This window comes from Balaenoptera acutorostrata, chromosome 8 (assembly GCF_949987535.1).
Source record: "Balaenoptera acutorostrata chromosome 8, mBalAcu1.1, whole genome shotgun sequence".
Lineage (NCBI taxonomy): Eukaryota > Metazoa > Chordata > Mammalia > Artiodactyla > Balaenopteridae > Balaenoptera > Balaenoptera acutorostrata.
The window spans coordinates 94,461,615-94,484,610 of record NC_080071.1 but is presented as its reverse complement, the minus strand read 5'-3'; the positions used below and the strand labels follow the sequence as shown (position 1 = coordinate 94,484,610).

The following is a 22,996-nucleotide window of genomic DNA, read 5'->3' as shown; positions in this document are numbered from 1 at the left end:
TTGATTTCTCCATCAAATCTAAATGAGATCCTTTCCGGGTAGAGTAATCTTGGTTGTAGTTTCTTCCCTTTCATCACTTTAAGTATATCATGCCACTCCCTTCTGGCTTGTAGAGTTTCTGCTGAGAAATCAGCTGTTAACCTTATGGGAGTTCCCTTGTATGTTATTTGTCATTTTTCCCTTGCTGCTTTCAATAATTTTTCTTTGTCTTTAATTTTTGCCATTTTGATTACTATGTGTCTCGGCGTGTTTCTCCTTGGGTTTATCCTGTATGGGACTCTCTGTGCTTCCTGGACTTGGGTGGCTATTTCCTTTCCCATGTTAGGGAAGTTTTCGACTATAATCTCTTCAAATATTTTCTCTGGTCCTTTCTCTCTCTCTTCTCCTTCTGGGACCCCTATAATGCGAATGTTGTTGCGTTTAATGTTGTCCCAGAGGTCTCTTAGGCTGTCTTCATTTCTTTTCATTCTTTTTTCTTTAGTCTGTTCCGCAGCAGTGAATTCCACCATTCTGTCTTCCAGGTCACTTATCTGTTCTTCTGCCTCAGTTATTCTACTATTGATTCCTTCTAGTGTAGCTTTCATTTCAGTTATTGTATTGGTCATCTCTGTTTGTTTGTTCTTTAATTCTTCTAGGTCTTTGTTAATCATTTCTTGCATCTTCTCAATCTTTGCCTCCATTCTTATTCTGCGGTCCTGGATCATCTTCACTATCATTATTCTGAATTCTTTTTCTGGAAGGTTGCCTATCTCCACTTCATTTAGTTGTTTTTCTGGGGTTTTTTCTTGTTCCTTCATCTGATATATAGCCCTCTGCCTTTTCATCTTGTCTATCTTTCTGTAACTGTGGTTTTTGGTCCACAGGCTGCAGGATTGTAGTTTTTCTTGCTTCTGCTGTCTGTCCTCTGGTGGTTGAGGCTATCTAAGAGGCTTGATGAGAGGCTCTTGAGAAATTGTACTAATCTTACTTAAACTTAACTGAGGTGCTACTTTTGTTGATCTCTGTCACCAAATGTGCAGTGCAGGCAGACAGCAGTATATTCTAGTAACTTTACCCTTTCACAGTGGAGACTAATGTACTTGGCTTGTTGAAATGAAGCCCATTTCCTGGGGAGTTACTTTAAATTCACATGGTTGAGAATTCCACACGTGTTGGGGAACGTATGGCTGACACTCAGGGCTGCTCTTTGAGGAGCTGCCAGAGCCTTGAAGTAGGAGTTTGGAGACTTGGCTTCTGTCCCCAGCTCTGCTCCTGAATTGCCGTGTGAACTCTGGGCAGGTCACTGTCCCTCATTGTGAACCAGAGGTGGTGGAGTCAGGCCTTCTCTAGGGCCACCTCCCATGCAACCAGCCCACACTCATTAAGGTGCCCACCATGTGTCTTTGTAGCTTCTGCCGTGGTCTGTCTGTCTTTCCTCCCAAGATGGTTGTTCTGTGTCTGCTGAGGAGGTTTCGTTGGTAGCACACAGAGAACTTAAAAATCACATATTTATCTGGGGGAGGGAGGAATGGGGGTGTCAGTGAAAGAATACAAAGTTTCAGTTTTGCAGGACGGCTAAGTCCTAGAGGTCTGCTGTACGGCATGGTCCCTATAGCTAACGATGCTGCATGGTATACTTTAAAATTTGCCAAGAGGGTAGCCCGTGTCTTAGGTGTCCTTATCACAAAATAATAATAATAATAAATAATGAAATTAAAGAAAAGAATCCTAGATCTGTGTTGCTGCCTTGGGGGCATGATGTGTGCCAGCCACAGTGAGCCTGATGCCTGGAGCTGCTTTTCCTCTGGCTCAGTCAGGTGCAATCTGCAGCCTCCAGAGTCTTTCCTGTCACCAGTTTGTGATGAGTTAGAGAACTCTTCTTTTCTTTGTTGTTGTTCTTTTGTTTTTTTCGTCTTAATCCTTAATTTAAATTCATGTTCTACTTGATTGCCTTTTAAAAAGTCCCCTGTGGCCTCCTGATTTCAGCTGGTGTCAGCAGTGGGATACCTGCGCTCCAAGAGCATCATTCATCGGGACATCAAGGACGAGAACATCGTGATCGCTGAGGACTTCACAATCAAGCTCATAGACTTCGGCTCGGCTGCCTACCTGGAGAGGGGCAAGCTGTTCTATACCTTCTGTGGGACAATTGAGTACTGCGCTCCCGAAGTCCTCATGGGAAACCCGTACGTATCATGGGAGCTGCAGCCGGTTGTCACACCTGCCGTCAGACCTGCGGTTGGTGGGGTTTTAGGGGGAGAAATGGTTTCTGTTTGTGCCTCTTTGACGAGGGTGTTGAGTGATAAAGTATGTTTGGGAAATAAGTGGGCAGGCAGGCAGGAAAAGTAAGGTGGATCAGGGAAGCTGGGGGATGGAGACAGAGGTTCAGTATATTATTTCCTCAACTTTTACGTTTGGAGTTTCATATAATTAAAAGTTAAGAGAGGGCTTCCCTGGTGGTGCAGTGGTTAAGAATCCACCTGCCAATGCAGGGGACTTGGGTTCGAGCCCGGGTCCGGGAAGATCCCACATGCCACGGAGCAGCTAAGCATGTGCGCCACAACTACTGAACCTGCGTTCTAGAGCCCACGAGCCACAACTACTGAAGCTCAGGCGCCTAGAGCCCGTGCTCCGCAACAAGAGAAGCCATCGCAATGAGAAGCCCATGCACCCCAATGAAGAGTAGCCCCAGCTCAACGCAACTAGAGAAAGCCCGCGTGTGGCAATGAAGACCCAACGCAGCCAAAGATAAATAAATTTTTTAAAAAAAGAAAAGAAAAGAAAAAAAAGTTAAGAGAAAGATAAAAAGGGTCCCAAAACTTGGGACTCTTCAAATGAATGAAGAGGATTTTTTTTAAGTTGGTTTATTTATTTTGATGACAGAACTAGTAGTCTAGTCCAGTAATATATTGCTGGGCTGGCCATGTAAGAAATCAAGCAACAGAAAAAGTACTAATGCAGAGGGTCCAGGCTGAAGCTGGGTCCACTCCTGGCTGGAGATGCTGTCGCTGACTGGCCCGGCATGCGTCAGCTCGGGGCGCGCCAAGCCTCCTGCTCTGGCTGAGAGGAGAAGCAGGGGTGCAGGCCGCGTTTACATCTCTGCGCCCCAGAAGCCTGTGAGCTAGAGGGGCCCAGGCTGGTCTCAGGGAACGTGGGAGAGGAAAGGACACTGGTGTAGCTCAGGTGCTTGTGGGCTTGCATGGAAACAGTGCTCAGTGTTTCCCCTGCGTATGCATGGATTTCTGTTGTCCACATGTAAACGAAGTGTGTCTGTACACATATGAAATGAAATACAGTCAGATCCGGACCACAGGTATTATCCTGTACCACCTACACGTACTTTGGAGAGGTGTGTTTAGGATGTGTCTCTCCAGGAGGGCTTGTGGTTAGAGGGACAGACGCCAGAGTGTCGCGGGGACCTTCACTGTCTGGTTCTACATCCCGTCCTCAGGGACCCCGCTTCCTCCCTCGTTTTCACGACCTTCTACTCCAGGGGCGGCAGATCCGGCCCCCACCTGTTTTCATAACTACAGTCTTGTCGGCTCACGTAGTGTCTGTGGCTGCTTTTGTGCTGCCCTGGTGGACAGAGGCCACGTGGCCCCAGCCTGAAATATTTACTGTTTGGCGCTTTACAGCAAAAGTTTGCTGACCCCTGTTCTAGTCTATTGGATTTTTCTCTTTAGCCTCCAAAATTCTTGAAATTTCTTTCTCCAAAACGTAAATGGCACAAAACAAAGACTGCCAAATCTGATTTTCTGGCTGTAGCATTGTCGCATCCCCTCACTTCCCTGAGGTCTGTCCTCGTGGCCCCTCCCCTCCTGGCCCCTCTTCTCTCCTGGGGCCCAGCCCCCCGCCCCTACTGCCCACTGGTTTCCCGTCTCCTGATGTCCCCAGCCTCTCTGTGGCCCCCTGGAAGGCCGAGGGCTCTGTCCTGGGCCCTCTTCTCAGCAGTTCCTCTCAGCCACCTTGTCTACATTCCTGTTCTGCTGCAGAGACGCTGCTGCCCAAGTCTCTCGGGGCCAGACTGTCCCCCCGCCAGAGCTCCAGACCCGAGGGACCAACCGCGGTGGGCGGCACGGGGGCTGGTGCGTGGGGGCCGTCAGCCTGGCTTCCGTGCCCGCCCAGCAGCGGCCTCACCTCTTCTCTGTGGAACCAAGGTGATATGTATTTTGCTGGTTTGCTGTGAGGATGAGGGTTAAAGCATGTATGTGCCTTGCAGAGCGCCAGCATCTCACAGGTGCCCAGGAAGTGGTGGCTGGAATGAGGGTGTTTATAAGCACAGGCGATGACGAAGAGCACCCCGGGGAGCTGCCTCCCTGCAGCCTGCTTCCCCAGCCGGCCGGCTGCCTGCGCTCCCTCTCCCCATGCCCCTCTCACTCGCTCTCCTCTATCCTGCGCCGCTGCCTCGCCTCAGCCTTAAGGATGCTCACCCGTGCCAGTCTCGCCTTGAGCATCCTTCACATCTTTCTGAAGCTGCCTGTGGCTCCCCGGGGCCCCTAGCGAGCCGAGTTCCTGTGGGCCTGGCGCCTGGCTCTCTGCCTGCGCTCCCGGGCCTTCTCCTCCAGGAAGCCCCCGGGGAGACACTCTGCTCTGCCCCCGTGCCATCTCCTGACTGGCTCTCAGCTGCCTGAGAGGAGCTTTGCTTTTCCTCTCCCTCCGCAGCACGTGGCCGACGCCCGGCTGGGGGCGGAGGTGCCGGCGCTGAGGACGTGGTCGAGGAGTGTGGCGTGTCTTCCTGGAAGCCGCTCTCGGGTGACTTGTGGGGGTGCTGGGCTCACGTGCGGGGCTGGCCCAGCGCCCCGAGTGCTTTGTCTCCTTCCTGCAGTTACAAGGGGCCGGAGCTGGAGATGTGGTCGATGGGCGTCGCGCTGTACACGCTGATCTTCGAGGAGAACCCCTTCTGCGAGCTGGAGGAGACCTTGGAGGCCGCGATAAACCCCCCGTACCTGGTGTCAGAAGGTGAGCTCGCGCGGTGGCGGGTGGACGGGCGCCGGCGTTGCACCGGCTTCCCGTCTGCGAGAGCAGCGCAGCCGGGTCCATGCCGATAGCCCAGCTCTCTCTCTTTTCCATTCTTCTCGGACTTTGATCTGAACGTAAGGACGATTTGAATATGACTTTAAAACATCACAGCTTTATTTTTAGGAGAGCTTCCCTTTGGACCATAGGGCCCTCTTCTGAAGGATGCGCACACACTAGCAGTCTCTGAGAGTGGCCGTGGCCGTGACTGTAAGGTCACCTGTGGGGAGGGCAAAGGATGGACTTGACCCCCCGGCCGCTCGTGTGGAACCTGGGGGTTTCTGTCCCACCTCGAGCTCCCGTGAGCTGGCTCCCCCAGGGCCATGAGTGGTGGTTTGTGTCTGCAGTGAGGACCGCCGGGCGGTAGGCCTGGAGTGGGACCCTCACGGCCCATACCTGGAGGTGCTCCTGGGAGCTGGACCACGGGGTTCTGAGGTCTCTCAGACATTAGTGACATAGTGACATTCTGTGATGCCAGAGTAATCATTCATCGTTACAGGCAGTGAGGAGATAAGTGTCCTCATGAATCAAGTCTGTGCCTTGGGTTCTTTGCTTAGGTTAGAAGCCTGTGTCTCAGTCCGCTCGGGCTTCCATGACAGGACACCGCAGACTAGGGGCTTAAAGCACAGAGCACAGACATTTATTTCTCAGTCTGGAGGCTGAGAGCCCGAGATCAAGGTGCTGGCAGATGCAGTTGCTGGTGGGAGCCCTGTTCCTGGCTTGCAGATGGCTGCCTTTTCCTGTGTCCTCACGGGGCAGAGAGAGGGAGAGAGCAGGCCTTCTCGTGTCTCTCCTGATACGAGCACTGATGCTGTCGCGGGGGCCCCTCCTCATGACCTCATCTAGCCCTCGTCACCTCCCAAAGGCCCCACCTCCTGATATCATCACACTGTGAATCTGGGTAGGGGGGTGCACAGTTCAGCCCAGAGCAGCCTAGAAGAAGATTTGTAGAGCTTTGCTAACGTTCTGGATTCCGCGGTACCATGGCTCTTGCAGCTCTGCCCACGGGGGCTGCTCTGCGGGCTCTCTCACTAGGCTCTCAGGATACTCACTTGGGACAGTGAGGCTTGGAGTGGCCCTGGCTGAGGTGACACTAAAAGGAAATGGGACTCAGATCCAGACTCAAGGCTGGGGGCTCTTCTCAGAGCTCGTGCTGCCTTCCTGTGGGGACTGAGCTGGGCCTCCACTGATGGCCACCTCCCACCCCTCTCCTGTCACGTGATCCCTGTGTCCACAGCTCTGCACCCCCAGAGTCCCTTAGAGCAGGCCAAGGTTAGGAGCTGCCACACTTGGTGTGGTGAGCAAGGTGGGATCTCGAGCTCCAAGCTTTCCTTTCAGAGGCAACAGACATCTCCCACAGGCCCTCCTGAAGCATAGCTGGGACCCCACATTCCAGAGCCCCCGGAGTGCTGGTTAGAAGTGGGGGTCCAGAGCCACCTCCTGTCCCATCAGACCCAGGACCTGCAGTTGTGCAATGCGCTCCACCTGCCCCCAGCCGGGGCCCTCCGTCAGTCTTCTGGCCACACGCCTTTCTGTCCCCAGATCTCATGAACCTCATGTCTGGGCTGCTACAGCCTGTCCCCGAGCAGCGCACCACCTTGGAGAAGCTGGTGACAGACCCCTGGGTGACGCAGCCTGTGAACCTGGCTGACTATACCTGGGAAGAGGTGTGTCGACTTAACAAGCCAGGTGAGAGGCTAGGCCGTGCCCCTCAGGGCTGAGGCGGTTCCCAGGCTGCTTCCCGGGTCTTGGGGGAGGGCGAGGTTCCTTCCTCTGTGCTGTCCTGGACATGAACGTCAGGGCCCAGAGCTGGCTTGTCGCCTGTGAGACAGACTCCAGAGGTCCCTGAACACCACCAGGGGCTTTGGGAGGTGGGTGAGTGCCCATGGGAGCCCCTGACAAGGAGGAACCCGCAGACGGGATTGAGGGCTGCGGCAGAGAGTTTGAGAAGTGCCGCTGGCGGTGGTCTGAGTGGGCCGAAAGGGAGGATACGGCCTGGACGAGGAGTGTGATGGTCTGGGGGCCCCGGGGGCCCCCAGCTGGGAGCAGCAGCTCCGTGGGTCTGGCCCCCGCTGCTCAGAGTGGGCAGACGCTGTGCGCGGCTCTGGACGTGGAAGCCCCGCGCCACCACAGCAGGGCCCAGGGAGTCTAGAACGTTGCCAATTGGGTTCTGGAGGGTTCCCCTGATGTCTTTTGCTCCTAAGAATTTCTCCAAAGAGAAGCAAAGTATTTTAGAATCTTGCTGTTGGCAGGTGACACAGTATCTTTTTCTTTCTTTAGAGAGCGGAGTTCTGTCCACTGTCAGTCTGGAGCTGGAGGGCAGGAGCCCAAGTGCAGTGGCTCGGGCCCCGGAGCTGCGCAGGGCTTCATGTGCGAGGGCAGGCCCCTAACCGCCGGGAAACCCAGCTCTCTGCCGCTCTCCTTCACTCAGGAAGTCATGTTATATTCAGGCCCCTTCCATTCAGAGAAAGTACGTTCTCAAGAATTAGGCCCAGTACACCGTCTAAAACCTCATATGCAAGCTTGATAAATGTTAGAACAAAAGCCAGGGATACTATATTGTTTTAGGGTTATAAAATAGACTTGGAATTCATTTTTTTTCATGGCCTTGAAAAAACATTCTAGTGTTCAATTGAGTTTTGTACTATTTTTTACTATTAAAAGGCTTCTAATTTGTGAAATTCCAAAAGGCATACAAAAGGTTTTTAACCCTCTTTCTACTTTTGTATATGTGTCTGTGCTTCCTGACTTGGTATATGCTCGTCTCTTATGCGGAATGTGTAGAACCTGTTCACCAAATGACCAGATTATTTCATTAATTTATTTCCTTGAACGTTTTCCAAATTAAAGCAACTTTGTTAGTAAACAATTACCCTGACTTGGACCATGTGAATTCTTCTACAGTGCTGGTATGGGAAGTACTTCATTTCTTTATTTTTCCGTTTGTGCATCTCCACTTGCCACAGCTGGAGAGAGGTTCAGCCTTGGTCAGTTTGGGGGTCCCTCCTATGGGTGAGCCCAGGGCTCTGCAGCTTGCTTCCTCTAAGGAGACAAGAGGGTGTGGTGTTTCAGGCGTTGCCCTTCTCCTTGTGCACAAGCTCACCAGGGCCGGCCCACCATCTGTCTGTGCTCTGCTGTGCACCCACGACACCCTCCCCGCACTCCACAGCCAGTCCAGGCTCCCTCCGTGACTATGTGGGGGGCGTCCAGCCCTGACTGTCCCTCTCCCTCCCCCATTCAGGCCCCAGGGCAGCTCTCACACACTCAGAAGGCCCTTCCCCTCTAGGCTCCAGTCCATCCCCCTCTGAAACAGAGTCAGCTAGCTCAGGCACAGGAAATCCAGCCTCTATTTTGTATCTGTGTTGGAGGGGAGGGAGTGGTTGGTGTCAGAGAGAAACCTTTCATTTTTCCCCTGCTCAAATAGCAGGAAGAAAACAAAACCAAAACCAAGACCCCCCCCCCACCCCCCGCCACCCCAACCCATGCCTTTTTCCCACGTTATCACTTTCCGCAGGTGCCAAGGCTCCTGCCCGGAGCTCTCGGGAAGATGCTCAGGGGCCAGCCTGCCTCTAGTATATGATCCTGTGTTCGGTTTCTAGTGTTCATTTAGGAAGCATGCAACTGTCCTGATATTTTCGGATGCTCCGATGACAGTTAATTTGATTCTCAACTACTGGGATGCAGGATATTGCCTTCCCCTTCCTTTAGGAAGTGCTGCCCGAGTCTCCCTGACGTCTCCAGAGACTGACGAGGGACCTTCCTCCATCCGTCAGGGACAGTAAAGGCAGGGCTTTTAGAAGTGAATTTGTAAAGTGTGTAGTACGTTAGTGACATTTACTCTTCAGAATCAAATGAGTCTCGTGATGTTCAAAGAACTTTTGAAGAGTGGGCAAAACTACACAGATGTTTTCCTATGTAGTTTTTATGATGCTTATAACACAAAAGAAGTTACAGAATGTTTTTTCAGACAGGTGTGCAATGGGCCGAGAATGCAAAGTTCTAGGTCTCCAAGAACTGTTACTTCTCTATAAGAAAAAATAATTAAAACTCACCTGATTTGATGGCAGCAGAAAGTCTGAACACTCTGAGAGTGGTCTCTGCAGAAAGAGTCCAGATAGAAAAGTTTACAGCCTCCCTCTTCTTTGGCATAATCCTTCTGTAAAAAGGTTTTTAGCATCCAGTCTGGTGCCTGGCCCAGAGCTCTATAAATTGTATCCATGCAAGAATCAAGTCCTTTTTCTCAGTTCGGAAACAAGTAGATAAAACAAGAAGAAATGCTTATACACTAAGGCTTGGGCTTACAATTGGTGGAATTTAGGCAGCTGAGAAAGCACACCTTTTTATTCTTTTTCACCACTATCCCCTTTGGAAAGATGCTTAGTCTCTATACCTGAACTGTTACAGGCCTATGTCCGAAATTTAAGAATGAATGCAAATTAGGCTGAAACATCACTGGATTTCATCCCAAGAGGAAACCAGACCTGTAAGCTGGGAGGACCCCCGCACCCCTTTTTTTTAAACTGTAAAGACTTCTGGAGTTCCATTGGATAGTTTACACCTCTAGAATATGTGTGTGTGTGTGTGTGGGGGGGGTGTTTATCAATTATAATTGGAGCTCAAAAGAAGTAAGGGGGGCTTCCCTGGTGGCGCCGTGGTTGGGAGTCTGCCTGCCAGTGCAGGGGACACGGGTTCGAGCCCTGGTCTGGGAAGATCCCGCGTGCCGCGGAGCGACTGGGCCCGTGAGCCACAACTGCTGGGCCTGTGCGTCTGGAGCCTGTGCCCCACAACGGGAGGGGCCGCGACAGTGAGGGGCCCGCGCGCCGCGATGAGGAGTGGCCCCTGCTTGCCGCAACTAGAGATAGCCCTCGCACAGAAACGAAGACCCAACACAGCCAAAAAAAATAAAAAAAAAATAAAATAAATAAATAAATAAATAAATAAATGAAAAGAAGTAAGGGTGTTTGCCAAATAAGGATTGGTTGGGGTCTGAAATGGTTGCATGGTTATAAGGGGAGACCTTGAGACCAGAAAGTTGCAGCTGGCAGGTGCTGTTCTGAATAGGCTGGGGGTGTCCCTGGGTCTGGAAGAGTTAAAAGCTCACGTTCTCAGCGGTGCAGAGAGTGGCTGAGACCAGGTCCTCCATGGCCGCCAGACTCCATTTCGCATGCCTGAACCGATCGCTCCACTACCATTTCAACTTGTCACTAATATTCATATTGAATGCAGATTCCACACCAAATAACTTTATCTGGGACCGGCTCCCTTTGACTCAGACCGCCCGGTCTCTACCTCAACGTGAACCTGCTTTGGGAAGGACCCTGCTTTCTCCGGGGAGGTTACTGCTGGACCGCGGGGCGGTGGCTGGTTTGAGCGAGGTTATAGTTTCCTCTCACCTCCACTCTTAAGAGGAATTTTAAGGTAATGAGAAGCGAACGTATGGGGAAGGAGCTGTTCATTTGTTGCGCTAGCCGAGAGCTCTAGAAAGCGGAAACCCGGGCAGCGTAGGCACCAAGCAGAGAAGCCGCGGTCTCCGCGCCCACGGTGCCGGTGGGCGGCAAGCGGCGGTCGGCGACAGGCCCCAGAAAACGGCCCAGCGCCGGACACCTGCGGACAAGGGCTCTGCGGAACTGCTTCCCGCGCCCTCGCGCTGGCGAGGGGGAGGGCGGAAGCGACGGACCTGGAGGGCGGAAGCGACGGACCCGGAGGGCGGAAGCAGAGGACCCGGAGGGCGGAAGCAGCGGACCCGGGAGACGGCTGCTTCCGGCGTCAGCGGCGCTGTCGCTGCCTCCGCGCTATGGCTGCGTTGGGTTGGCAGGTGAGGGGGAACCGCGAGCAGGGGCTCCTGGCGGGTCGTAGAGGCCGGCGCACGCCGACCTGGTGCCGCACCCTGATCTGCGGTGCTCTCCGCTCCGTCAGTGCGGCTTTATCCCACTTTCCCCCCGCCGGCGCTGGGCCGACCCCGCGAGTGGACCCCAGACAGGGCGAGAGCGGGAGGCGGGAGCAGCGAGCGGGTGGACTTGACTGGCTGGCGGGGGCGCGGCGGCCGAGGGCGCGGGGGAGGCTTTGGGGCGGGCCGTGAAGGGCGGTTGAGTGCCTCGGGATGTGGGCCTCGTTCGTTACGCGCCAACCTGAACCCTGGAGAGTTCCGAAGTCAACGGGAATTCTGTGTAGTTTGCCTGCAGGCTACCAGGATTTCTTTTGTGGAATGAATATAAGTAGTGAATCTGGAGACTCGTGTGAGGTCCAGATTTTTCAGGTGTGGGTACCAACTTGGACCCCCAGAGTTGGCACGGAAATTACGTTAAGTTAAAGACATTTGAGATTCAGCAGCTACAGAAAGAAGCCTTCTTGGAGCGGCCCTTATCGCGCTAAAAGCAGAACCTTCTGGGAGCGAGGGCACCACAGATCCTTTCTCCTCGGGAGCTTTACGGCCATGAAGGAAAAAAGAGAGGGAAGACCACGTGTATCTACATAAACAAACACTGTCACAGACTTTCTGGGCTCCCATTTGTTCGCCTAGGAGGCCACCACCCCTTTGCTCAAGTTAGCCCCTAACTCTAGCCATTTAGGGAGCCAGCGCTTGTAGCCACCATATGCATATAAGTAAACTTTTTTTTTTCTGCCTGTTAATCTTTCAGTTAAATTTGCAGGCCCCCCCAGGCACTGAAAAGGTGGAGGAAACCCGCCCCCCCCATACTTCACCTGGTGGCCTGGAAACAGTTCTCCCCTGTCCCTCCTTGTCCCTGGCTCCTCAGTTACAGCAGCAATAGCTCATCTCTGTGCTCCTGCAGTTCTCTGTTCTCTGTACGCGAACGTCCTTCTCGGTAGGCTTTTTAAGTTCAGGTATGACTTTGCGGGTTGCTTATAAAAACTTATGTTTGTGTAGGACAAAGGCACTAAATACCCTGGCTCAAAAATCCCGAGGTGTCCATGACGTGGGAGTGGTGAGGAATTAATTCCCTTTGGGGGCTGTGTCTTGCAGGTCTCGGCTTGGCACCGCCTGATCCCCCTCACCTGGTCCCTTATTGCTAGGCAGACTGCTCAGCTTGGAGAACAGAAGAGGACGACTGCTCTTTTGCTGCGTAAACTGACAACGGTCTCCAGCGGGGGGGACCTCGGGGAGTCACCCTTTGTTGAACCCCAGAAGTGCGCGCAAGAACCAGAGCACAGGACGGGGCTGACTCAGTGCCTCCTTGAGAAGCAGAGGACGGCTGTGGAGCGAGGGAAGATCGTCAGTTCCCTCCTGGACATGGGTTTCAGTGACGTCCATGTTAACGAACTGCTCAGTATACAGCCAGGTACCCACCCCCAGCAGTTGCTGGACATCATTTCAGAATTAATACTCCTGGGTCTGAATCCAGAGCCTGTGTGTGTGGCCTTCAAGAGAAGTCCTCAGTTACTGAAACTGCCTATCATGCAAATGAAGAAGCGCTCCAGTTACCTGCGAAAGCTGGGGCTTGGAGAAGGTATGAGAAGGTGTAGCTTTTATATATAGTGCTGAGGAGTCAGAGATGGGGAACGAATAGCCTGGTGAGGTGGATTCGGGGAGGTTTCTGGGGGAAAGGCCCTTGAGAGGAGTGTGTGATTTGGCTTGGGGGTGAGGAAGCAGAATGAGCTCTGCAGAGGGCATCGCAGGAGGGAGGGGGACCGAGTGACCGACCCAGGCGCGTGTCTGGCGTGTTCACTGTAGGGGCTCTGGCATCTAGAACGGCGCTGGGCACGTGGTGTTGGTTTATGTGCATGTATGTGCCCTTTGATGCTCAAGCTGACTTGGGGTGGGCTTAGTGCTTTGTGTCTGTGTGATGGGAAGCCAGAGAGACTTACAGAGTTCCCTGTAGAGGCTTGGATTCCAGTCAGGTGTCTCGATTTACTGTGGAATGTGAGATCTGCCCAGATCCCTGGGACACTGGTGGAGTGAAGGCAAAAGGAGCCACCATCCCCACCCCCACAGGATTTGCGCCCCGGGAGCCCTAGAAGTTCACTGGATCTCTTTACGGGCCTTCTGTGGGGTCGGTGGGGGGGCTGTGAGTGTCTCCTAGGACCCCTGCCCGCTTTGACCAGAGGAATGCCAGTCTTGTGTATTCTTGACTCTTGCTGGTAAAATATTGTCGGGGGTAGGGGAGGGGGAGAAAAGGTTTGGGAATTCAGATTTCAGAGGATCTTTACGGCCTTCTTCTCTAGAAAATGAGCAAAAGATAGTGGTGTGTGTTTCTCTTAACAGATTACCTATCGCAGTATAATCTAAAAAGCTAAACTTAGCACCTTACATGCAGTGGTTTTATCAATAAATTAACAAGCTCAGCGTGGCCTTAAGCTGCAAAGATGAAGACTAAATTCCTGAAATTCATTCCTGACACGTTTTATCAAGACACTGACTGACTCTCCTGTTAGGAAGATTTTAATTAACAGTTTAAATAAGTGGTTCTAAGTTTCTAGGTACTAAACTTTACTCAGTTACCTGTAGGAAGACCATATGCCCTGATTTGCCTGGGAGAGTCTCAGTTTATACCAGTTATCCTAATGCAGTTACTAACAGGGACTTTGTCACTCAGAAGCGCCTTAGTGTGGATAAAATATATGGTCACCCACTAACCAGGAGATCATCAGTCTCTGTGGTTGTGCATCATGATTCTTGTTGTTATTATTACATTAATTATTATTGTGGAACGCCTTTTCATTGAGTTCAGGCTCCTAGGTCTTAAGAATGTTGGTTGTGAATATTTCAAGGACTGTTTTATTATAGAAGGAAACATGAACCCAAAGCCCCGACATGGGGGAAGCTACTATCCCATCTTACTGTCTGAGCTTTCCCGTAAATCCCTGTGAAAGTCTTTTCTAGGTGAGAAGGGCAAGAGGAGACCTAGAATATGAAGTAGGTGCCTTTCAGCTGTGAGGCCAGAAATAGGCCTCTTGATACCAGGAGGGAGAGTTGGGGAGTCTGAGAAGTGAGAGGGAGTCAGTGGGGAGATGCGTGATTCTGGCCCATCCCATTTCCACGACGCGTCTGGGAAGACACATCTGAAGCTGGCATTCCTTCTGTGGAGGAGAGGATCCTTGTTTGTTTTTTAAATTCTGGCTTGAATTGGGTGTGGTTGGCCACTTGGGCTTCTGGAATATTCTAAAATTATGTACTTGCCCTTTTTTACATTCTTCAGGGAAATTAAAGAGGGTGCTTTACTGTTGCCCTGAAGTTTTCACCATGCGTCAGCGGGACATTGAGATCATCGTCGGGGTTCTCAAGGAGAAGTGCCTTTTCACGGTAAAGCAAGTCACCGAGATTTTGCACAGATGCCCCTGTGTTCTTCGGGAGGACCCTGGTGAACTGGAGTACAAATTCCAGGTGAGAATGACTGATGGCGTGATTAGTAACAGCAAGTTTTCGAGTGTAGTCAGGGTTAGCTGACTTGCCGGGGCGAGTGGATGAGGTGAAAGGCTTAGACCCTCTTTGCTTGCACCAGCCAAAGAGAGTTCGGTTTTGGTTCTTTCACTTCTTTACTACAGGTAAAACCTCTTTTGCAACTTTTCTGCCATTAATAACGGATGACCCAGGCCTATTCTTAGAATCCTAATGAGGCCTCTGCTTAGAATACTTAATTTAAAAATAGCTAGAACCTTCCTATCTTTAGAATCTATTTTGCATGTTGATCTTAGAAACGTAATTGTGAAGGGTGTCCTAATTTTTTGGTAACAATTATGATGGCTTAGGTCAAATCCTAGATGATTTCTGAATTTTTTGCCTATTTTTTCCATACTCATAGTTTTCCTTACCCCATGAAGAAAAATAGAACTTAATTTCTCCCTCCTGCCCTTTATTTTCTACTGCATTTTTCTCGATATGAATTTGAAAATGCTTTGAAAGCCGTCATGCAGGTGTCGGGATCATAGTGTTCTGCCGTCGCTAGTGAGGCAGGTCTCTCCGAGTGCCTTTGGACAGTTCAGTTCACTGTGCCTTAGGAGCCTACAAAGCTTTCTGCAGCTGCACGTCCTAACCTCGCTGTGTCTTCAGTATGCCTACTTCAGGATGGGGATTAACCATGTGGACGTGGTGAAGACCGACTTCCTGCAGTACTCCATGACCAAGACCAAGGAGAGGCACGTGTTCCTGGAGCGCCTGGGCCGGTACCAGACCCCCGACAAGAAGGGGCAGACGCTGGTCCCCAACCCTTTACTCAAGGACATCCTCAGGGTGTCAGAAGCTGAGTTTCTGGCCAAGACAGCCTGTTCTTCAGCTGAGGAGTTTGAGGTTTTTAAGAAACTCTTGGCCCGGGAGGAGGAGGAGTCTGAGGGCCGTATGGCTGACGACGAAAGTCTGGAGGAGGAGGAGGAGGAGCCGGAGGAAGGGGAGGAGCGGGAGCCGTGATGGACAGACTGGAGTGAAAAGAGCCCAGCGAGATCAAAGGGTATTTAAATTTTCTCAGAGCTTTTGGGAACTTCACTTGGATCTTCTCAGGTTATTTTTCATTCTCAAACTGGTCTTTTGATGAAAAATTAATTGGAAATCACCTGAGAAGTAGACTAAGAAGCAGATGCACTGGTTTGATCTGCTGTCAGGTCCTGGGGGGAGGGCCCTGTTCCGTCCTGAATAAAAGGCTGACTTTGCGCCTCTAAGGTCGGGGGGCTCAACACCGCGACATTTGGTCTTAACTTTTTCTCTCCCATCTGTGTTGGTGACAGTCCCGTGACAGTGGGGGATGTTTCTTCTGGTTCAGGAGTCATTTTACATACTTCTCGTGACAAAGACAGAGTTCCGAGAAGACAGTGAGCTTTTAGTATATCACAGCACTTTATTTTATGAAAACAAGGAGCAGGTTTTCCACAAAAATACTCAGGTTTTTAGTTCAAAAATATCTTATTGTTTCGTAATTGCAGTCATTGTACAGCAGAGTGAAAGGAGGTTGATTAGTGATGTATGGTTTTGTTCTGCACAGCTTCTTACCGCCAGCCCCGCGTGGGGGCACTTTTTGCCTCTTTGAGAAGAGCGGGCCCTGACCCTGACCGCTGGCGGAGTTTGCCTTCACGCCAGCTCAGGCCCAGGGGCTTGCGTCCAGGCCTGACGTCTCTGGCGTCCGTGGAGTTCTGACCTGGAGCCAGGGCCGCAGGTCTGGGCTTGGTTTCATTTCAGGGAGCTCTCCGTGACACCAGAGGTGGTGGAAGGCCCCTCGGGGAGGCCAGTGGGTCTGAGGAGCGACCTGAAGAGTTGGGGTTGGGGAGTGGACGTGGATGTAAGCCAGGGGTCATCTCTGAGGTAGAGGTACAGCCCTGATGGCGTGAGCTCTGTGAGGGGTGGGGAGATGGGTGATTGCTAGAAGGTCCGGGGGGAGCTGGCACAGGATTGATGCTGCAGAAGACATGTTTGGTGATGTGCCCAGGACTCAGGGCTTCACAGCGTTTTAACAGCCACACGTGAGACTCCCGGTGCTCGGCCTCGTTTTTCTCGCAGAGACCACGTAAGTCCTGTCAGCGGTTCTCCCCTGGGGGTGATCCTGACACCAGGGAACACCTAGCAACATCTGGGGACATTTCCCATCGGGTTGTTAGGACCAGGAGGGTGTGCACTTGGGGTCTAGTGGGGTCTAGTGGGTCGAGGCCCGGGCGGCTGCTAAACATCCTGCAGTCACAGGACAGGCCCACGACGGGGCGAGCCAGCCCGGAGATCAGCAGCGCCAAGGCTCGGACGCGGCTCTAAGGCCTCACTTAGCGAAATGCGACTGTGCTGATTCGTGAGGACTTAAGATTTTAAATGGGCTTACATTTGTTTCTCTTTTATTTAAAAGTAAAGTAAATAGCTGATTTTTTAAGAGAGTTCCTTTCTCCTCTGTACTGGGATGCTGTTGGTAGATTTGAGCTGTGTTTTACTGTGGGTAGATTGGAGCTGCATTTACTGAGGTGTAGATGCTTTTGCTTTCTCCAGGCTCATATTCGAGCATGACAGCAAAGAGAAAGACTTTTTTTTGCAAAAGAACAGTAGCTCAGTGAGTCCCTCCACACGTGAGTCCGACATCGGTGGCAGTCGTTGGGCAGTGGCAGGAGTTCCAGCCCAGGGAAGGTGCTGGAGGTTGGCTGACACCGGGTGGAGCCCTTGCCTGTTGGGGGGGCTGGTGGGTGAGCAGCAGGGTGCCACGGAGCGTTCCTCGTTTGCACCCGTGTCGGTCCTCGTGCAACGGGAAAAGGGAGGTTTTGTCTTCACTGTCTGTCTTGGCCGTGGGCAGAATTATTTGAAAGTACAGAGTTTTCATTTCTCACTTCCTCGTGTGTTCTGTGGCCTCCGGGTGGCGGCACCGTCCCGGGGACCTAGGCTGATGCTCTTGTGCTTCCCAGGTGGGACTAACAGGATCTTAAATCTAAGCTCCGTGACATGGTTAGTTGATCCAAGCTTTGATTAGCACAAGGCTGACTCGGCAACTCAGGGTTGCTCCTTTCATTTCGACACAGAAATGTGTATGCCCCTGACAATTTTTTGATTCCATTTTTGCTAATTTTTGGGGGTGGACCTTGAGTATCTCCAAGGAAGACGTTAGAGTTTTAAGAAGGAGCCGTGTGGAAAAAAGCAGTGGCTCATTTGTAATGTTTCAAGGATGAATTATGATTCCTTTAGCATCAGGAAGTCTTTTACTAGATGTTTAACTTATAAAACATCAAAATGGGTTAATCATAAGAAAACGCAGCACCAAGCTTAGGAGCCAGTGGACTGTTCCTTGTAGAAACAAGGGCTTCTAAGCTGAAGACTGGAACGCGGTACATTTGCCTCGTGGCTGAGGGGCTTGAGGTCGTTGACGTGGCGGTAGAGGGGTTCGTCTTCTTTCCAGTGATATCACTTGATCTTGCTGTTGGCTCGTGGCGCCGTAGCTCACACAGCTGCACGGTGACAGGTCCCAGTGCCACAGCAGAGTCAGCAGGACGTGTTTATGTATGTGGTTCTCTCGACTCTCCCAGTGTCAGAGCCCCTGCACTGCACTCAGCCGTCTTCTCCAGGTGGGCCTTGGAGACTGGGGACCTTCTGGAGCACAGTAGAGACTTCTCGAAATGACTCTTCCTCCTTGCTGAAAATGACAGAATGCATAATACACAGACATATGCACACAAAACTTTAATAAAAATAAAAAGGCTAAAATATAACTCTGTAAAAAAAATTTTTTTTATGGAAGATGAAAGGAAGAGCCCCTTTCTGTGGCTGTGATGCTGACTCGGGGCAGAGTCGGTGGGAGACGCACGGCGGCTTCAGTTCCGTCTGGCTCAGCTGCTCAGATGTTCAGCACACCGGACGTGGGGTTGCTTGTCTGGTTTTCACCTCATTTGCAGGGAGAAGCGAGCACTGCTTAGAAGCGTGCTAGAGAGCAGGGGTGGCAGGATGACGCGGCACTCTGTGTGTGAAGGAGGAGCGTGTGGAACACGGTGCTTACTACCTGATAGCCCCACACGGCGTTACTTGAGTCCTGGACTAAGAGAAACCTTCACCAGCATCGCATTTAGGCTTGTGGGACGAGCCCTCACTGTACTTGGTAGAGGTGCTGCCTTGGCTTTCCAAGTGGGGTTTGAAACCCTTGAGGTTTCCGTGAAACCCTTGAGGTCTTTGGTGCCTTGGTGGGACTTGTCATCCAGAGGATAGGCCAAAGCCTGTGACCTCAAAGACCAGGGGTTAACCCAGCGTGGCGCATGGGCCAACTCAGCCCTGCCTGTTTTTGTAAATAAAGTTTTATTGGAACCCAGCCACGCCTGGTGAGTCACACGTCTGTCGGCTGCATTTGTGCTACAACTGCAGAGCTGAGTCACTGCCACAGAGACCATAGGGTCCTCAAAGCCAAAAGTACTGTCGGACCTTTACAGAAAAGGTTGCAGGTAAAAAGTGTCTAAACTCCGTCTTAGTGTTACCGTTTTCTCCCTCAAAGTCAGCTGGTCCATATGATGGAGCACTAGCCTGTGAACGATCAGCTTAAAGAATCTGCTGGCGGAGGAGAGCCGGGCGAAGCGCTTCCAGTGTGGCCTCATCGCTGCCCCTTCCTCCCAGCCCCACCGTCTCTGCTTTGGAAGCTGTTGATAGCAGTTCCTCCTCAATTTTGTTGCTAGCTCTCAAAGGGAGAATTCTTTCTCTGACCTCGGAATCTGAGAACTGGTTTCTGAAGGTTGCAGAAGCATTCCTGGCAGACAGCCTTGCCATCCAGGGTTAACGTGTGCGCCGTGGGTGGGCATTCACCGTGGCGCAGACCGCCCCCTCGGAGACCGCAGCCTGGGGTATGTCAGATGTGGGTTCTGTCCCGGAGGTCTCCCTGGTTGTGGCTGGGCAAGGAGGTGGCTGGTGCTTGCCTGGCCTGGCCGTCTGTCTTCCAGAGGCCAGAGGAGAGAAGCCGCTCAGGGCACCGACTCCAGACCTTGTTTTCAATCCAATTTTAGACCTCGTCTTCCTGGGCTTTAGAAACTCGTGAGGTGGATGGAGCGTAACAAGAGCATCCTGATCCTTAGAAGAGAAAACAGACCGGGGCGTGAGGAGGAGGATAGTGGTACCCGTTCCTCTTTACGGTGGCAGCTCCCAGGTTGCTGCCCCGGAGGACCTGAAGAGTTTGCCACATCAGAACTGTGAAGTTTGTTCCCTGTGACATGGCAGTGGGTGCTGGGGGGCAGGCTCGTGGAGGACTGACTATACCCCCCAGTGTTGGGGACATGTGGGTAGCATTGCAGCTTAAATGTGAAATCTGCAGGTTGCAGCCCCCTTCATTTGGTGACGCCTTGGGTCTTTTCTCTGAAGGCATGGGCTGTCCCTGGTCTCTCTCGACTGAATGAATTCTTGCACTTTGTTCTTGGATGTGTGTGTGTGTGTGAATGTTTCCTGCTTATTTGTGTTTTCTCCATTGTCTTAAGAATGGGTATCCTAAAAGCCAGTATTTGATAATTTAACAATTGAGGGTTTCTGATTTGTTTTTATAGAAATTGATTCATTGAATGAGGTTAAAAATATATATATTATCTTTCAGATGACTTATTGCGATATAAATGTTTCACACCCCAGTTATATCTGTGGGTGGTGAATTGCTTGCAGGCCTTGGAGTGCATGTTTTGGGTACATGGGGGTTGGGGGGGAGTGATGCCTTTGAGTAGGTGGGACCTGAACGCAGAGACTTTTGATGGGAACTGAACGCCTGCCTGAGCTCACACGTTCTCGCTCACGTGCCGCTGCCCAACCTGTGGGTCCCAGCCTCTGCTTTCCCTGCTTGGTTGGTGAACATTCTGCTTTAGTGTCAGCCTATACCTGCGAAGCTCTTTTGCTTCTGGTTGTTTATAAAGGTCTCTGAGTAACATTTCTTCTTCATCTCCTCAGCCATGTAAAAAAATGTAGCCTGTTTGTGAAGCTGCTTGGTACCCAGGAGTCTCACTCCCCTCCTGCACCGCCAGGAAGATGGGCTTCTGGGCTCCTTTATGGAGCTCGAGTGGTGAGCTCTCCTGGGTCAGCCAGAATACCTCTTTCATTCCCAGTGCGTCACGTTGATAAGAAATTGTGTCAGGCTGTGGACGGGTCTCTGTGGCTTAGCCTAGGATCTTCCAAATTATCGTGAAGGTTTCCACAGAGTGTGCGTGTGAGGGGGTGGGAGTCACATGGGGCTCACTTGCCACAAGAGGTTGGGAAATGCTGGATTAAACAAGAATAGCGTTAGAAAGTTTTTTTCATTTCAGGGTTTCTGAATGCTTAGGATGCCTGTGTTCATTGGCACTCTCCCAGTGAGAGTCTCAGGACTTACCCAAAGTTATGTGATCAAGACCGCACACCCTTTCTCAATGGACTTCCATTTACAGGGTCTGGAAAGCACTCCTAGAATTCCTCTGCCTTCTGGCATCCCAGGCCCTTCCCACTGTCCCCCCTCGCCTGCCCTCCCAGCAGCCCGTCAGTCCCACCTCCCTCTGGGTGCAGGTGGTTTTCGGCCTCTCTAAGAGCTCACCCGCCCCCTCCATTGCCATTGCTGATGACCGGGGAAGGGGTTTCTCTGCCCATTGAGATAGAGTGGGATTCGATGTATCAGACCAAGTTTATGTCTATTGGGAGGCCTTCCTTAAGTATTATTTTTCTCACCCATTTTAACCCCCTTAGGCAGTTCTGAAACCTTCTGGTCTGAGCTTATGACACAGAGCACACACTGAGCTTTCTTCTCAGAGCTCCACAAGGAGACAGCAGCCCTCCCGAGGGCCGAGTGCTGGGGGGATGTCCCTCAGACTTCCCAGCAGCTCTGCTGGCTGTGGGAACGTACCTTAAGATTTCTTCAGTGTAGGACTGTTACTTTGTTTCCTGAAATAATTAGAGAAATGTGGTTTATTAAAAAGAAACTGTGTCCCTATAACTCTGCAGCTTCCTCGGCCCAGGCTGCCTGCTGTGGTCCTGTCTTGTCTGTAGGTCACATGTGTTCCAGTTTGGGGAGCGTGGTAGTGAGACGCTGACACAGAGATGAGCGTTTGAGTCTGTGTGTGCCCACCTGGCTTGGGGTGGGAGTCGTGGAGTGATGAGGAAGGCTGCCTGGCTGGGTGTGAGCCATGGAGAGTGAAAGGGGGTGTGGAGGATGGGCGATGGGAGACAGGTGATGTGCTCGGGTAAGGCAGCAGGGTGGGTTTTTCCCGGACTCAGAAACGCAAGACCCAGTGCGTGTGGTGACTGGTCTATGGAGAATGTGACTGAGGTTTGGACTCTGTTGTCTGTACTCAGGCAGTGCATTATATAATAATTCTGTGACTACCTTGAACCCTTTGGGGAAAGAACCTGGGTGAGAGTGAATAAAAAGTAAATGGAGATTTACTGTATTTATATAATTGGACCCGTCAGTAACACTTCCCAATACTAGTGCCAGATGCTGTGTGAACGTGCATAACCAGAGTGACCCCCCCAGCACCACCACTCAACCTCCCTCCAGCACCTGCCCTGTGACCTTCCCAGCACCCACCATGTAACCTCCCCAGCACCCACTCTGTGACCCCTACCAGCACCCACCAGGCCCAGCTATACCCATCTGTGTGTGCTCACACGTACACATATGGGCACACAGTTCCTTAAAATAGCTGGGCTGCACATCTTGGCAACCTGGCTCAGCCACGGGCCTGTGGCATCCCACAGCCCCCGTCACCGGGGCCACCCTGGCCCTGTGACCCTGTGGCCACCTGCAGGGCGCAGCACGGGCCTCCTCGCTGGGACGCACCTGTCTGGGCTCCTGGCGCGCGTGCTCTCACAGCTCTCTTTGAAACAGGTGTCTGGATGCACTTTGTAGACTCTTTTATACCTGCATCACAAGAAGGCTCTGTGAAGCCAGAAACTGAGCAGAATGTTGCCCAGCCCCTTCACCTGGGCTACACGAACCTCCAGGTAACTGTACAGGTGTCGGAGGAAGGGCTGTTATTTTCCTAATAAAACTTTACCTCCTGTGGATGTATTAAAATGTCCAACATAAAAATCATGTAATTAAAAAAATGACTTTGTCATGGTATAATTTACATAAAATAAGATATACTCATTTTAAGTGTACATTATGATGAGTGTTGACAAAGTGATATGTAGTAAGAGATAAAGTGTGCTGGGACTCCCCTGGTGGTTCAGTGGCTAAGAATCTGTCTTGCAACGCAGGGGACGCCGGTTTGATCCCTGGTCGGGGAACTAAGATCCCACATGCCGCAGGGCGACTAAGCTGGCGCGCTGCAACTACTGAGCCCATGCACTCTGGAGCCCGCGTGCCACGACTGGCGAGCCCACGTGCCGCCAGTAATGAATGAGCCCATGCACCACAACTAGAAGAAAGCCTATGCACTGCAGTGAAGAGCCTGCACGCTGCAACGAAAGACCCCGAGTGCCCCAACTAAGACCCAACGCAGCCAATAAATAAATAAATAAATGAATATTTTTTAAAAAATGTGCTGTTTCAAAGACATGTCTTGCTTGAGGCAGGCTACTTGGCTCCAAAGCCTTGAGACAATGTGACTGCACTCTTATGGGCAGTTGATGGAGAAGTTTGAGAAGCCTTGGAGATGCAGGCATTAG

General features: G+C 51.6%; 3 protein-coding genes and 1 long non-coding RNA gene across 26 annotated transcripts in view; 2 read left to right on the top strand and 2 right to left on the bottom strand.

Annotated features, from left to right (window-relative positions):
• Window positions 1–7,842, top strand: part of PASK (PAS domain containing serine/threonine kinase) — a 48,626-nt gene extending 40,784 nt beyond the window's left edge. For 3 of the 8 annotated variants that reach the window (XM_057550959.1, XM_057550956.1, XM_057550961.1), the window contains exons 15-18: window positions 1,966–2,165; window positions 4,805–4,938; window positions 6,538–6,684; window positions 7,276–7,842. In XM_057550959.1, the coding sequence (XP_057406942.1) occupies window positions 1,966–2,165; window positions 4,805–4,938; window positions 6,538–6,684; window positions 7,276–7,385 (591 nt within the window). In that variant the 3' untranslated portion in view covers window positions 7,386–7,842. The other 5 variants (XM_057550958.1, XM_057550957.1, XM_057550962.1 and 2 more) reach the window with 4 other exon arrangements.
• Window positions 7,843–7,860: 18 nt separating this feature from the next.
• Window positions 7,861–10,588, bottom strand: LOC103013091 (uncharacterized). Its single transcript, XR_451242.3, has 3 exons — window positions 10,389–10,588; window positions 9,048–9,092; window positions 7,861–8,037 (listed from the first exon to the last, which is right to left on the bottom strand). It is a non-coding gene; the product is annotated as an uncharacterized LOC103013091 (long non-coding RNA).
• Window positions 10,589–10,673: 85 nt separating this feature from the next.
• Window positions 10,674–22,996, top strand: part of MTERF4 (mitochondrial transcription termination factor 4) — a 95,953-nt gene continuing 83,630 nt past the window's right edge. The window contains exons 1-5 of one of the 4 annotated variants that reach the window (XM_057550833.1): window positions 10,699–10,810; window positions 11,978–12,461; window positions 14,151–14,335; window positions 15,002–15,395; window positions 22,586–22,861. In XM_057550833.1, coding sequence (XP_057406816.1) covers window positions 10,790–10,810; window positions 11,978–12,461; window positions 14,151–14,335; window positions 15,002–15,355 — 1,044 coding nt within the window. In that variant the 5' untranslated portion in view covers window positions 10,699–10,789 and the 3' untranslated portion in view covers window positions 15,356–15,395; window positions 22,586–22,861. Of the gene's footprint in view, window positions 10,811–11,977; window positions 12,462–14,150; window positions 14,336–15,001; window positions 15,627–22,585; window positions 22,862–22,996 lie in introns of those variants that run through there. The other 3 variants (XM_007184850.2, XM_007184849.3, XM_057550834.1) reach the window with 3 other exon arrangements.
• SNED1 (sushi, nidogen and EGF like domains 1) overlaps window positions 15,695–22,996 on the bottom strand; it is a 98,838-nt gene continuing 91,536 nt past the window's right edge. For 8 of the 13 annotated variants that reach the window (XM_057550813.1, XM_057550817.1, XM_057550827.1 and 5 more), the window contains 3 exons: window positions 22,164–22,244; window positions 21,228–21,265; window positions 18,068–19,447 (listed from right to left, as the gene is read on the bottom strand). In XM_057550813.1, the coding sequence (XP_057406796.1) occupies window positions 21,229–21,265; window positions 22,164–22,244 (118 nt within the window). In that variant the 3' untranslated portion in view covers window positions 18,068–19,447; window position 21,228. Of the gene's footprint in view, window positions 18,036–18,067; window positions 19,448–20,172; window positions 20,615–21,163; window positions 21,266–22,163; window positions 22,245–22,996 lie in introns of those variants that run through there. The other 5 variants (XM_057550815.1, XM_057550828.1, XM_057550816.1 and 2 more) reach the window with 3 other exon arrangements.